This window comes from Festucalex cinctus, chromosome 1 (assembly GCF_051991245.1).
Source record: "Festucalex cinctus isolate MCC-2025b chromosome 1, RoL_Fcin_1.0, whole genome shotgun sequence".
Lineage (NCBI taxonomy): Eukaryota > Metazoa > Chordata > Actinopteri > Syngnathiformes > Syngnathidae > Festucalex > Festucalex cinctus.
In genome coordinates, this window is record NC_135411.1 from 4,514,012 (window position 1) to 4,528,271 (window position 14,260).

Here is a 14,260-nt window from a genome sequence, read left to right on the forward strand (position 1 = left end):
GGAAAACAAAAAAATGGGAGTGGTTATTTGAAGTTACAGAAGCATGTACATTACATAAAGCTTACATGTATCATAAAATCATGTTTGGAGAGGAATTTTAAACAAAAATGATGAAGTAGGCTACTTTTTGTCATAAATACACCACCTAGTATTGCTTGTTGTAGGCCTTTATGGAAAAATATATTTTAAAGATGGCTAACAAAAAATAACATTTTGTATGTATATCACAATTAAACCAGCTTTAAAATACTATTTCCACCTCATAATTTTGTGGAAATAGTCTTTTTCATATGTGCTACGTTTGTGTGTTTGTTGCAATAAAGTTTAGTTTGTCGCGCCATTAATTGCATTAAGTTGCTATTCTGTTTCTAAATAGTCTGTAATCTCCTGGCACTCTTAGCACCTGTCCATAGACCAACTCGGCCGACGAACACTGCAGGTCCTCCTTAGGTGCAGTACGAAGGCCCAGCATGATCCAGGGTAGCTTGTCGACCCAATTACCTTCAGAAAGACCAGCGCGCAAAGCGGCTTTCATCGAACGATGGAACCGTTCGCACAGCCCATCAGCCTGAGGCTGATAAGCGCAGGTGCGGTGTAGCTTGACCCCGAGGCCCTCAGCAAACCTCTGACGTGAACTGCGCACCCCTGTCAGACGAGAGGTCCTCCGGCGGTCCAAACCGAGCGACCCAGGTCCCGATAAACGCCCGGGCCACGTCACTGGTCGATATGGAGGTCAGGGGAACGGTCTCTGGCCAGCGGGTCGTCCTGTCCACCATCGTCAGGAGGTAGGTGAAGCCCTGGGAAGGAGGAAGCGGACCTACGATGTCGACGTTGACATGGTCAAACTTCCTCACAACAAAAGTCTCCAAAGGCGCCTTGGTGTGACGGTGGACCTTGGCTCGCTGACAAGCCACGTATGAATCGACCCAGGCCCGTACATCTTTCTTCAACCCAGACCAGACGAACTTCTGAGCCACCAACCTCGACGATGCCTTCCTGCCGGGGTGTGAGAGACCATGCACCATGTCGAAGGCGGCCCTCTGCCAACCAGAGGGCACCAGCGGTCTAGGCCGGCCCAAGGAGACTTCACACCACAGCTCGACCCCGGAGTCGTCGACCGCCACCCTTTCAACTTGCAACCCGGTGTCGGAGCTCCGAAGCAACTGGGTGCCACGATCGGAAGCCTGGTCGGCCGCCATCCGGGAAAAGTCGAGGCCCAGCTGTACCGTGTTGACGGCTGCCCTGGACAGACAATCTGCGACCACGTTGTCCTTGCCAGCGATATGTCGGATGTCCGTGGTGTATTCAGATATGAACGACAACTGGCGCTGTTGCCGCGCGGACCACGGCTCGGACAACTTCGACATGGAGAAGGTGAGCGGCTTGTGATCAACGAAGACCGTGACCTCACGGCCCTCCAGGATGAAGCGGAAGTGGCGGATCGCCAGCCAGACAGCAAGGAGCTCCCTGTCGAACGTGCTGTACTTGCGCTCCCGAGGGACTAACCGGCGGCTGAAAAAGGCGAGCGGCTGCCACGCACCTTCGACGCGCTGCTCCAAAACGGCCCCGACGGCAAAATCGGATGCGTCAGTAGTGAGGGCGATCAGGGCATCCGGGCGCGGGTGGGCCATCAAGGCCGCTCGGGACAGCGCAGCTTTCGTCTCTTCAAAAGCCTTGACTCTCACATCGGTCCAGTCGACCGCACGGTCAGGAGCCACACCCTTAAGTGCGTCATAAAGCGGGTGCATCACATGGGCAGCGTGGCGGATGAACCTGTGGTAAAAAGTCACCATCCCGAGGAACTCCCGAAGACCCTGGCCCGTCCGGGGTCGAGGAAAAGCGGCAACAGCTTCCACTTTTGCCGGGAGCGGGGTGGCGCCGTCCTCGTTGATGAGGTGGCCGAGGTATTGGATGGAGGGCACACCAAAGACACATTTAGCTCGGTTAATAATCAGTCCAGCCTGGCTGAGCTTTGAGAAAAGCTGCCGGAGGTGTGAAAGGTGTTCCCCGATGGAGGAGCTGGCCACTAGGATGTCATCCAAGTAGACGAAGACGAACGGCATGTCCCGGAGAACAGAGTCCATGAGACGCTGAAAAGACTGGGCGGCGTTTTTAAGGCCAAATGGCATCCTGAGAAACTCGAACAGTCCGAAAGGTGTTATCACAGCAGTCTTAGGCACATCGGCGGGGCGTACCGGAACTTGGTGATAGCCCCGTACCAAGTCGACCTTGGAAAACACCTTCGCACCTGCCAGGTGGGCAGAGAAGTCCTGTATGTGCGGGACGGGATAGCGATCGTGCGTCGTGGCATCATTGAGGCGGCGATAGTCTCCACACGGTCGCCAGCCGCCGTCCGACTTCGGAACCATGTGGAGAGGCGAGGCCCACGGGCTGTCCGAACGACGAATTATGCCAAGGCGTTCCATGTTGGCGAATTCGGACTTAGCTGTGGCAAATCTATCAGGGTTGAGGCGTCGGGCCTTAGCATGAACCGGCGGGCTCACGGTCTCGATGTGGTGCTCGACCCCATGCTTGGTAGTAGTGGCTGCAAATGTAGGCGTGGTCAGGCTGGGGAATTCTCCAAGAAGCCGCGTGAACACGCCGTCATCTGAGAGCGGGCTGGCAAGGCCCTCAAACGTCTCCACATCACACCCACAAGCAACAGTGGAAAACGTCACAGCGTCCAACAGGCGGCCATTTTTAACCTCCACCAGTAGACTGTGGGCACACAAAAAGTCCGCGCCAAGAAGGGGAAAAGAAATGTCAGCAGTGACAAAGTCCCAAGTGAACCGGCGCTCCCCAAAACATACATCCACTGTCTTAGTGCCGTAGGTCCGGATCGGTGCATCGTTGGCCGCTGACAGGTGCGGGCCGTGAGTGCCCCCGGCAGCATCTTCAGCCGAGGCAGGCAACACGCTTCTGCGGGCGCCGGAGTCACAAAGGAATTTGAGTCTGGAGAGGGTGTCCATGATAAACAGCAGTCGGCACTGTGCGCCCCCACTCACAGCTGCAACTGAGTGGAGGCGTTGCCGTTTTCCGACGCAACAAAGGAGCAAGGGGCGCGGCACCTCTTCGCCTTGGTTCCAAAACGTGCGTGAAAATAGCATAAGCCAGGGGCTGATCGGCCATCCACGGCAGCGCGTACCTTATGAGGTGCAGTTGCGGCCGCCGGGACTGGGAAGGCGAAAATTGTTACATAGAAAGATAAAATGTGCAAAATGCACGAGCATATGGCGTGTTAGCTCGCATGGAGCTGTGGTGGTTTGATCTCAGGTTGAGTTAGCAACAAAAAAAGGAAAAAAAAAAAAAAAAAAGTAGGACTTTTGCGTCAATCATTTCAGTGATAACACTGTTCAACAAAAATTTTTAATCGCAGATGGCTTTGTGTGTCTGAACGTATTCTCGACGCTTATTTGGGGAAAATTGCAAGGTGGCTTTATTTCTATTTCATACACAAGGCAACTCAATGTGCTTCACACAAGCAAATACACAACACCTACAAACATCAACAAACAACCATTAACATTTAGAAGCAAACAAAAATAACTTCCTAAATTACATACAAAAAAAACATACATTGACATTTAAACACATTAACAGCAAACATTTAATATTTACAGGTTGAGTAGTTTTGAAAGCATTACATTTACACTTTTAAGATGCACTGACACTTTTACAGCACACCAGTCTCACTTCCCTTCATTTTTTGAAGCTTCAAAGATGGCTGCTATTGTCACAAGCAGACTCGTGTCTCTCAGCAAGCTTTTTAGAAGAGAATCTTTTAGCACAAACACTGCAACTGAATGGTTCCTTCGCACCATGTGTTCTTGTGTGCTGTCTTAAATTTGACGTGGAAGAGAAGCTTTTTCCACAATCTGAGCAGGAATACGGTTTCTCTCCAGTGTGTGTTTTTGCATGTGCTGTTAAAGAATTGGTGGAAGCAAAGCTTTCCACAAATTTTGTGCATGAATATGGTTTCTGTCCCGTGTGTGTGTTCTTATTTCAGACTTGGCAGGGAAGCTTTTGCCACAGGCTGAGCAAGAAAAAGGTTTTTCCCCAGTGTGTGTTCTTGAATGTAATGTTAAATGTGACTTCTGAGAGAAGCTTTTGCCACAGTGGGTACAAGCAAAAAGTTTTTTTCCAGTGTGTCTTCTTGTATGTATCGTTAAGTCTGACTTCGAAGAGAAGCTTTTACAACAGTCTGAGCAAGAAAAAGGTTTCTCGCCACTATGGATTCTTGTATGTGTTGTTAAAGCTGACTTCTGAGAGAAGCTTTTGCCACAATCTAAACAAGAAAAAGGTTTTTCCCCAGTGTGTCTTCTTGTATGTGTTGTTAAATCAGACTTCCGAAAGAAGTTTTTGCCACAATCTAAACAAGAAAAAGGTTTTTCCCCAGTGTGTCTTCTTGTATGTGTTGTTAAATCTGACTTCCAAAAAAAGTTTTTGTCACAATCTAAACAAGAAAAAGGTTTTTCCCCAGTGTGTCTTCTTGTATGTGTTGTTAAATCTGACTTCCAAAAGAAGCTTTTGCCACAATCTAAACAAGAAAAAGGTTTTTCCCCAGTGTGTGTTCTTGTATGTGTTGTTAAATCTGACTTCCGAAAGAAGTTTTTGCCACAATCTGAGCAAGAAAAAGGTTCCTCGCCAGCGTGTCTTCTTGTATGTATTGTGAAATCTGACTTCCAAGAGAAGCTTTTGCCACAATCTAAACAAGAAAAAGGTTTTTCCCCAGTGTGTCTTCTTTTATGCCTTGTTAAAGCTGACTTCCGAGAGAAGCTTTTGCCACAATCTAAACAAGAAAAAGGTTTTTCCCCAGTGTGTCTTCTTGTATGTGTTGTTAAAGCTGACTTCTGAGAGAAACTTTTGCCACAGTCTGAGCAAGAAAAAGGTTTCTCGCCACTATGGATTCTTTTATGTGTTGTTAAATGTGACTTCCAAGAGAAGCTTTTGCCACAATCTAAACAAGAAAAAGGTTTTTCCCCAGTGTGTCTTCTCAAGTGAATTTTCAAACTTCCTTTTGAACTCAATGTTTTCCCACAGTGAGAACATTCGCAGGATTTGTCGTCAGTGTGACACGACCTATCATCAGCAGCATGTTCATCATTACCATCCAGATTATCATCATTATCATTATCATCATCATCATCATGAGAAGAAAGGGACCTTATGTCATCACTTTTTGCTTTTGATGATCCCCAGTGGTCTGCATCACTTTCTGGAATCATGTTTTGAGGATTTAAGATCCTGTTTGGAGGCTCCGCCCCTCTGCCCTCCTCACTCTCACCCTTGACTTCATCTTCACTCTTTAAAGGGGCGAAGGTCATTGGTGACTTGGTGACGTCATCCTCAACCTCCTCCTCTTTGACACGAACGGGCTTTTCTTCCTCTTCGATGTAAGGATGTTCTTCCTCCTCTTTAACATTCGGAGGCTTCATGTCCTCTTGGTCAGGACGAAGATATTTCTCAGCGACGTCTGCAGGACACAAGAAGACAAACACACATTTGGGTTGGTCAAGTCAAATTTCCAGCGTGAGATGATGTGCATTATTGTTTCTACAGTGCACCTCGACTTGGGGCCACCGCACACTCGGATTGGCCCATCCAAAAAACAAAAAGAAAAAGGAAAAAAAGTATTGGCCTTGTTAAAAATCTGACAGCCGATATAAGGTCAAATCTAAAACCATTTTAATCTCTCTATTGATTGAAGTCGACTAACTTTTACATAGAAAATTAAAACTCCTATTTGTAACCATAGTTAGGCTGGAAGACCCCTACTTCCACATGATTCATCCCATTCTCATCTTTCCAATTTAAACATATTCCAAATATTCACGCCTTACCCACAATTCACTATTTTGTACCCTACGCCTGCCCTCAGCGGCAGCCATCTTGGCCAATTGATTTGGTACACCAGGGATTCTCGCCAGGAAATGCCCCGGCTTGAATAGGAAGTGACCTGATTTCAACAGGAAATGACTTGTTTTCAACAGGAATGACCTGGAAGTGACCTGATTTCAATAGGAAGTGACCTGTTGATTTGAATAGGAAGTTACCCAGAAATGGCCAAAAATCAACAGGAAGTGACCTGATTTCAACAGGAAATGACCCGGAAATGGCCTAAAATCAACAGAAAGTGACCCAGAAGTGGCATCAAATCAACAGGAAGCAACACGATTTCAACAGGAAGTGACCTGATTTCAATAGGAAGTGACCCGGAAATGGCATAAAATGAACAGGAAGTGACCCAGAAGTGGCTTCAAATCAACAGTAAGTGACACAATTTCAACAGAAAGTGACCTGATTTCAATAGGAAATGACCTGAAATCAACAGGAAGTGACACAATTTCAACAGAAAGTGACCTGCTTTCAATAGGAAGTGACCTGAAATCAACAGGAACTGACTTGTTTTCAACAGGAAGTGACCCAGAAGTGAACTGATTTCAATAGGAAGTGACCTGTTGATTTGAACAGGAAGTTACCCAGAAATGGCCAAAAATCAACAGGAAGTGACCTTATTTCAACAGGAAATCACTCGGAAATGGCCTAAAATCAACAGAAAGTGACCCAGAAGTGGCATCAAATCAACAGGAAGCAACACGATTTCAACAGGAAGTGACCTGATTTCAATAGGAAGTGAGCAGGAAATGGCATAAAATGAACAGGAAGTGACTCAGAAGTGGCTTTAAATCAACAGGAAGTGACACAATTTCAACAGGAAGTGACACAATTTCAACAGAAAGTGACCTGATTTCAATAGGAAGTGACCTGAAATCAACAGGAACTGACATGTTTTCAACAGGAAGTGACCCGGAAGTGACCTGATTTCAATAGGAAGTGACCTGGAAGCGACTTAGAATCAACAGGAAGTGGCCCGATTTCAACAGAAATTGACCTATCAATAGGAAGTAGCCCAATTTCAACAGGAAGTGACCTATCAATAGGAAGTAGTCCAATTTCAACAGGAAGTGGCCCGATTTCAACAGGAAGTGACCTACCAATAGGAAGTAGTCCAATTTCAACAGGAAGTGGCCCGATTTCAACAGGAGGTGACCTATCAATAGGAAGTAGTCCAATTTCAACAGGAAGTGACCTGATTTCAACAGAAAGTGAGCCTTACTCCAGTCCTCAATCTTTCCTCCATTAATTAATTCACTCATTAATTTACCTTAATTAAGCGCAACCGCTTCATTCCATTTTCATGTGTCGTCTTGTGCGCAGTTCGCATATATGCCCATATGAACTCGGCCCTTATTTGCAAAACGGAATCGATTGTCATTGACTCCCGTCTTCGTGAATGTTACAGTTGCAACCAGTGATATTTTTGTCGCCAAAATATTTACATGATAATTTTCGTGACTAATTGTTTTTCCCGACGAAAATTAAATGAAAACTAAAATAGAAGCCATTCATTCAGACAATAACTATGATTAAAATTGACTGACAATTTCGTCAATGACTAAAATGAAAATGAAAACAACACGGTCGTGAAAATTCACACAATCCAATCAGAATGAATGAGAAAAGAACCACTCAAAAAATGTTGTGTTCACTGCACTTTAACTCAACTCAACTTTATTTATAAAGCGCTCTAAGAACAGGCATTGCTGTATACAAAGTGTTGTACATAAACATAAATTGTGCAGCTGTAAGATTAATCTCAAGCAATTTAAATTATGCACTTTTTCTTATTCAGGTGAAAAGTTACATTATTGTCAGTTGAACATGATTCATTGAAACAATAAAGACACCATTGTATGAAATGTGTCTTGCGTGTTAAACTAAAGTCACAAATAGGTGTGCTATAATTTTCTGCATAAAAGTTTAAACATATGCTGAAGGAAAATAGACTAAACTGTGAATTTAGTCGACTAAAATTGGATCAAAACTAAAATACAATCAGAAGACTAAATTATGACTCAAACTTGTTAATTTTAGTCAAAAGACTATAACTAAAACTAAATTAAAATTTCTTGTCAAAATTAACACCGGTTGCAACAGCAGTGGAATGTAATAATGCAGTAATCATGACAAAACTGTGACTGTTTTGTAAAAAAAAAAAATAAAATGTATGTGGGAAACAGGGCTATGTATACCGACAAAAAAATAATTTGTAGTATTGTACCACCGTTTTAATACAGTCTTATTGTGCACCTAAGTGTTCTTAAAATAGCACACGTCTTGTCAGATACATTGGTATGACTGTCTCATGACTGTATAATCGGCCCCTGTCCGGAATCAACTGTTGCGGGTGAGAGAGAGAGAGACGCGAGGGGGGGGGAGTGCGCATGCGGGAGAGAGAGCGGAAGGGTGGGAGTGGACGGGCGAGATAGAAGCGTGGTTAGAGGGAGAGATGACAGAAAGTGTGTGAAAACGGAGAATAAAAAGACAACTACAGTGCGACCCTCTGTCTCCCGGTGCCTCCTTACGCGACGTGTGACGGGAGTTACCCCCGGAGGCGACTCCGGCCCAGGAGGAAAATCCTCCCCTGTGTCTCCTGACCACGGTCGGGAGACTGAGCAGGAAAAGGTGTAACATTGGCGACCACGAAGGGACTCTCTTTCACGTTGTCAAGAGGAGGGTGAGCACCGAGAAATACGAACATAAAAGTAGTGGATCAACAACGTCCATTAGCCGTAGCTAAGCTAACTCACGATGGCTGCCGCTCGCCAACCCCGTGAAAAGTTTGGACTGGGAGCTAACTACCCGTGTGTACTACTGGATGATGTCCCCAAAAGTGCTGAGTGGATTAAAGGAGCTAACCAAGACAAGCCTGTGGCAAGATGTGAACATTATAACCCATTTTTGTGTGATGCAAGTTGTGCAAGCACGTGTGTTAATGGGGAGGAATTGCTCACCCCGCCACAGCTTTCCCGGACAAATCCCTTTATTGATGACGACTGTTGCCGCCTCCACAGCACGAACAGTATGCATGATTATTCAGCCCCCACCCCACAAGCAAAAACAATATACTCTAACCCATTCGTCTCTGCTCACTTGGGAAGTTTTGTACATAGCACACCAGCCCCCAACAAGTTTATGGAATGCGAGCAGATTAATGCAGTGGACCGTCAGGAAAACCTAGCATGCCCTCAGTGTCATTCTGGGCAAGGTCGGACCCATAAGTCGTTTCGTCAGCCCAGATCAGATAGTGACGACGATGATGATCCCAGAGAAAGGATCCCCACTTTACGTCCTGGCCAGTATGACGGCAGCACCCCATGGAGAGAATTTCTGCACAGGTTCGAGAGCTGTGCCGAGGCAAATTATTGGTCGAAAAAGACAATGACAACACAGTTGAAATTCTGTTTGGTTGGAGCAGCAGGCGCCATCGTCCACCGTAACCCGCGCTCAGGGAAGTGGGATTATCGCCGCCTGGTGGATGAGCTCGAAACAGCATACGGCCCCTCTTCTGATCATGCAGCTGCAGTCGCTGTAGAACTCCGGCAGCGGGTGCGTAAACAGGGGGAGGCCCTGCATGTGTTCAGGGATGACATTTATGGAAGGATAGCTGTAGCTTATGGTGACAAGGCAGAAACTGAGGAAGATTCCATTGCTGTTGAAGTGTTCACAAATGGTTTAGGTGATGCTGAAATGGTCCAGAAGCTGTTGGAGAAAAGGCCGGTAACACTAGCTCATGCATATGAAATAGCTCGCCAACATGAGACCACCAAAAGGGCTGCGTCGTATGTCACCAACGCCATGCAGTTGGGAGCACGTTACGCTGCTGGATGTCGACCCCGGGCTGCTGTCGTCCGGGAGAAGGAGGAGCCCCTCACTGAAGCTCTATCTAACACCAGCCTCTCACCCAGTAAATTCATCCAAAACATGCCCTCGATGCCGGACCAACGCAAAGACTTGAAAAAGAGTGGTGTTCGCTGCCACAACTGTCAAGGCTGGGGCCATATTCAAAAACAGTGTCCCTCTCCTCGGAAAACCACCAAGACTTCAACTTTGGGCAGCAACTCGGGTGACAGACCTGCCTCGACCATGGCCAACAAGGAAATGTGCATCGCCGTACACCTCTACGAATTAAAAGTAGGCGCCGTTTTGGACAGTGGGGCCCGAAGAAGCGTGCTGCCGCTGCACTATTATAACGCCATCCACCCGGACGTGAGGCCACCTTTGCAACCATCGGCTGTCGAGACTCTGGTGGGGGTGGGGCCAGGAGAAGTGCCCGTGTTGGGTGAGGCTCAGGTACCCATTGAGATCAGCAACCGTCAGGTGACCGTTGACTTCGTAGTGGCTGACATATCTGGCAACGAAGTGCTGCTAGGGCATCCATTTCTCGCTGGAGCCGAAGCTCGCCTCGATTTCGGCCGACGCCGCATTGTCCTGTTCAGCGAGGAAGTACCCTACTACCAAGCTGAAGGCCGCCCAAAGTCACGGGCGGTGAGAGTATCCAGAACTGTTGTTGTTGAACCGGGGCAGGAGTTTATGGTGAAGGGTGATGTAAATTTAGGGGTGGTGACCTTAGACAACATGATGCTCAGTCCTACAAAAGGCTTTGTTGAGAAACACAAAGTCCTCGTTGCCAGAGTCCTGATCCATGCACAGCCTTCCAAGACCGTCCCCATTCGACTATTCAATCCGGGCAACAAATCTGTAACTATTAAAGAAGGATCCATTGCCGGGCTCCTACAACCAGCTGAGGTCGTGCAACCTCCCAGTGGACACCCAGCCAGGGACACACCCACTAGCCCACTTGTGGTCCCTCACCATCTGCAAGAGCTCTATGCCCAGAGTGCCACGGACCTCGATGACTGTGATCAGCTGCAACTTAAGCGTCTGCTGTGCACTTATGGACATGTGTTTTCCACAGGGCCCACCGACCTAGGCCGAACTAGTCTTGTCCAACACGACATCGTGACTCGTCCTGGAGCTCCAGTCAAACAGCCGCCCAGGAGGATGGCTGGAGAAAAACAGCAACATGCAGACCAGCAGATCCGCGACAGCCTGCAATGCGGTGTTGCTCAACAGAGCCACAGCAGCTGGGCATCGCCCATTGTTATGGTGCGTAAAAAGGATGGCACGTACCGTCTTTGCATAGACTACAGAGCCCTTAACGACCGTACCATAACTGACGCGTACCCGCTGCCCCGTATCCAGGATACGCTGGATACACTCTCCAATGCCAAATGGTTCAGCACGTTAGACCTTGCTTCGGGCTACTGGCAAGTAGAGTTGACCCCAAGAGCACGCAAAGCCGCCGCCTTTTGTACAAGGACAGGCCTCTTTGAATGGAATGTCATGCCATTCGGCCTCTGCAACGCTCCAGCGACCTTCCAGAGGCTGATGGACCGGGTGCTGGCTGGCATGCAATGGGAGACCTGCTTGGTCTATTTAGATGACATAATTGTACTGGCCAGGGACGTGGGCGAGATGCTTCAGCGTTTGAGCAAGGTGTTCGACAGACTCCAGCGTGCTAACCTGAAACTGAAACCAGCTAAGTGTTGCCTCTTCCGATGACAAGTTGCGTACCTTGGCCACATAGTATCGGAGCACGGTGTGGCCACCGACCCCAGCAAAGTCCAGAAAGTTCAGACATGGCCCACCCCGACCTCGATCCAGGAGGTCAGACGATTCATTGGTCTGGCCTCGTATTACCGTCGTTTTGTAAAAGATTTTGCTTCGATTGCTGAGCCCCTGCACAACTTGACTAAGAAGAACGCTCGCTTCCAGTGGCACACCGAACACCAAGCAGCTTTCGACGAACTTAAGTGTCGCCTCACCTCAGCACCTGTCCTTGGCTATCCTCTCGACTGTGGCGATATTATTCTGGACACTGATGCAAGTGACGCTGGTCTCGGGGCTGTACTGTCGTAAGTGCAGCAGGGCGTCGAGCGTGTGCTGGCTTATGGCAGTCGTAAGCTGGCGAAAACTGAACAAAATTACTGCACCACGAGACGTGAGCTACTGGCCATTGTGGATTTCACGTCCCATTTCCGCCAATATCTCCTGGGACGACACTTCAAGGTGCGCACGGACCACAGCAGCTTACGGTGGCTAACGAGAATGAGAGAGCCAGAGGGGCAGTTAGCTCGATGGCTCGAGAAGCTTGCTGAATACGACTTTGAAATCGTCCACCGTCCGGGTCGTGTGCACTCCAATGCAGATGGTCTCTCCAGAAGGCCCTGTCGACAATCCTGTGCGTGTAAAATACAAGAGCCCTCCTCGCACTCAAAGGACATCACTCATCGGGCAGTCCAGTGTGACTTGGACTCTGACTGCCGTTCCCCTTCGCCGAGTCCAGTGGGGGTAGAGGGACGACCCACGTCCACAGTGTTGGGTCTAGTGGGGGTAAGTCAGAGCACCCCTACACCCAACACTGAGACTTTAGATCAAAACATGAACACTAACGTGCATGTAGTTAAACTGACCGAGAGAATATACGTGACTGATACCCCTGATACTGCGTCTTTGTTTCCTGGCTGGACCATGGGAGAGCTGAGCCAAGCCCAGGACGCGGATGCCGACATTGCACCTATACGCGCCTGGATGAGGGCCAGCACCGAGCGCCCCCCTTGGACTGCAGTGGCGCCATGCAGCCCAGCCGTTAAGACGTATTGGTCGCAATGGAAACGACTCTACTTCAGAGATGGGGTCCTGGCTCGTCGCTTCTACTGCCTAGACGACACCCAATTCTACCCACAAATTCTGCTGCCACGCAGGCTACAACCTGAAGTGATGAAGCAGATGCACGACGGAGCCGTGGGTGGGCATTTTGGTGTAGAGCGGACCGTGACCAGACTGCAAACACGATACTACTGGTACCACATGCGAGAGGATGTCGCCCTCTGGTGTCAGACTTGTACCAGCTGTGCGTCGAGGGCCCGCCCACTCAAAAGGCCGCAAGCTCCAATGGGAACTGTAAGGGTGGGGGCCCCAATGGAGCGCATTGCCCTGGACATTATGGGACCACTCAATGAGACTGAGCGCGGAAACCGGTACGTGCTCGTGATACAAGACTATTTCACGAAATGGACAGAGGCGTTTCCACTCCCGGATGAACGAGCTGTGACTGTCGCCGAAGTCGTCGCATCTGAGTGGGTGTGCCGCTACGGGATACCTCACGCACTGCACAGTGACCAAGGACGCAACTTTGAATCTGAAGTGTTCCAAGGAATGTGCAGCTTGTTCGGTATCGAAAAGACTCACACGACACCGTTTAGACCACAGTCAGATGGCCAGGTGGAACGTTTTAATGCCACCCTTCAAAAGATCCTGGCCACCTCCGCAGACAGTTGCCATTGGGACTGGGATCTCATGGTCCCTTACGCCGTCATGGCCTACAGGGCGACCAAGCACAGTGCCACCGGGTTCACGCCCAATTTCATGATGTTTGGCCGAGAAGTGAGTGAACCAGTGGACCTTGTTGCAGGGCTGCCTCCCGACCCAGAGAACCAACCATCGGGTCCAGAGTACATCCAACAGATGCGCGAAAGGCTGGAGCTGGCCCATACGATCTCCCGAGAAGCTCTGGGTGAGTCGGTCACACGCGCAAAGAGACAATATGACAAGAACTGCTGCCACACCCAGTACAAGATTGGAGATCCCGTGTGGTATTTTGTGAAAGGTACCCGTCAAGTTAAGAACAGGGTGAGGAAGTTTCTCCCATCATACGAGGGGCCGTTCTTTGTCCTGGGACAATTGGACGATTTAGTGTATCGCATCCAGAAGAACCCAAGATCCAAAGTGAAAGTGGTTCATCATGATCAGCTAAAGCACTACCGCTGTCGCGAGCCCTTGGACAGCGCCTGGGCTCTGGACCAAGCCTCAAGATGGACACCTACAGAGGTCTCACCCCCAGCTGTATCCGATGGTCCATCGGACAGTGATTTAGGGTTGCGCGACTTGTTCTCGACCACGCTTGATGATGGTCCAAGCATCGTCACCTCGTCTGCGTCCGGCCCCGCTTCAGGTGTGCTCATTCCACCCACTCCTTCCCATGTTAGGCATGAGGATGGTGGGGGGGCGGTGGGTGAGTCACACCTGAGGGGTCCACAGGTTCAGCGACCGACACGCCCAAGTAGGCCACCCAACCGTTATGGCACCTGGGTCACCTAGGCAATGAAGGAGGGCACTTGATAGTTCCATGCAGTCCTTGGTTGAAATTGGTTGAAGTCATTTTTCTAGTGTTTTGTTATTACAGCACATGCTATATGGTTATGACTTTATGGTTTTGTTATTTTGTTAAAAAAAATATATATATATATAAAAATGTACTGTCAGTGTTGTCTACACGTTTGATAATATACGCTGT

General features: G+C 48.6%; 1 protein-coding gene across 1 annotated transcript; it reads left to right on the forward strand.

Moving 5' to 3' along the window:
- The first annotated feature begins 8,346 nt into the window (after positions 1-8,346).
- LOC144006828 (uncharacterized) lies at positions 8,347-11,472 on the forward strand. The gene has a single exon (XM_077505882.1). It carries the CDS (start codon positions 8,653-8,655, stop codon positions 11,464-11,466), a length of 2,814 nt encoding a protein of 937 aa, XP_077362008.1. The 5' UTR covers positions 8,347-8,652; the 3' UTR covers positions 11,467-11,472.
- Positions 11,473-14,260: the final 2,788 nt, after the last annotated feature.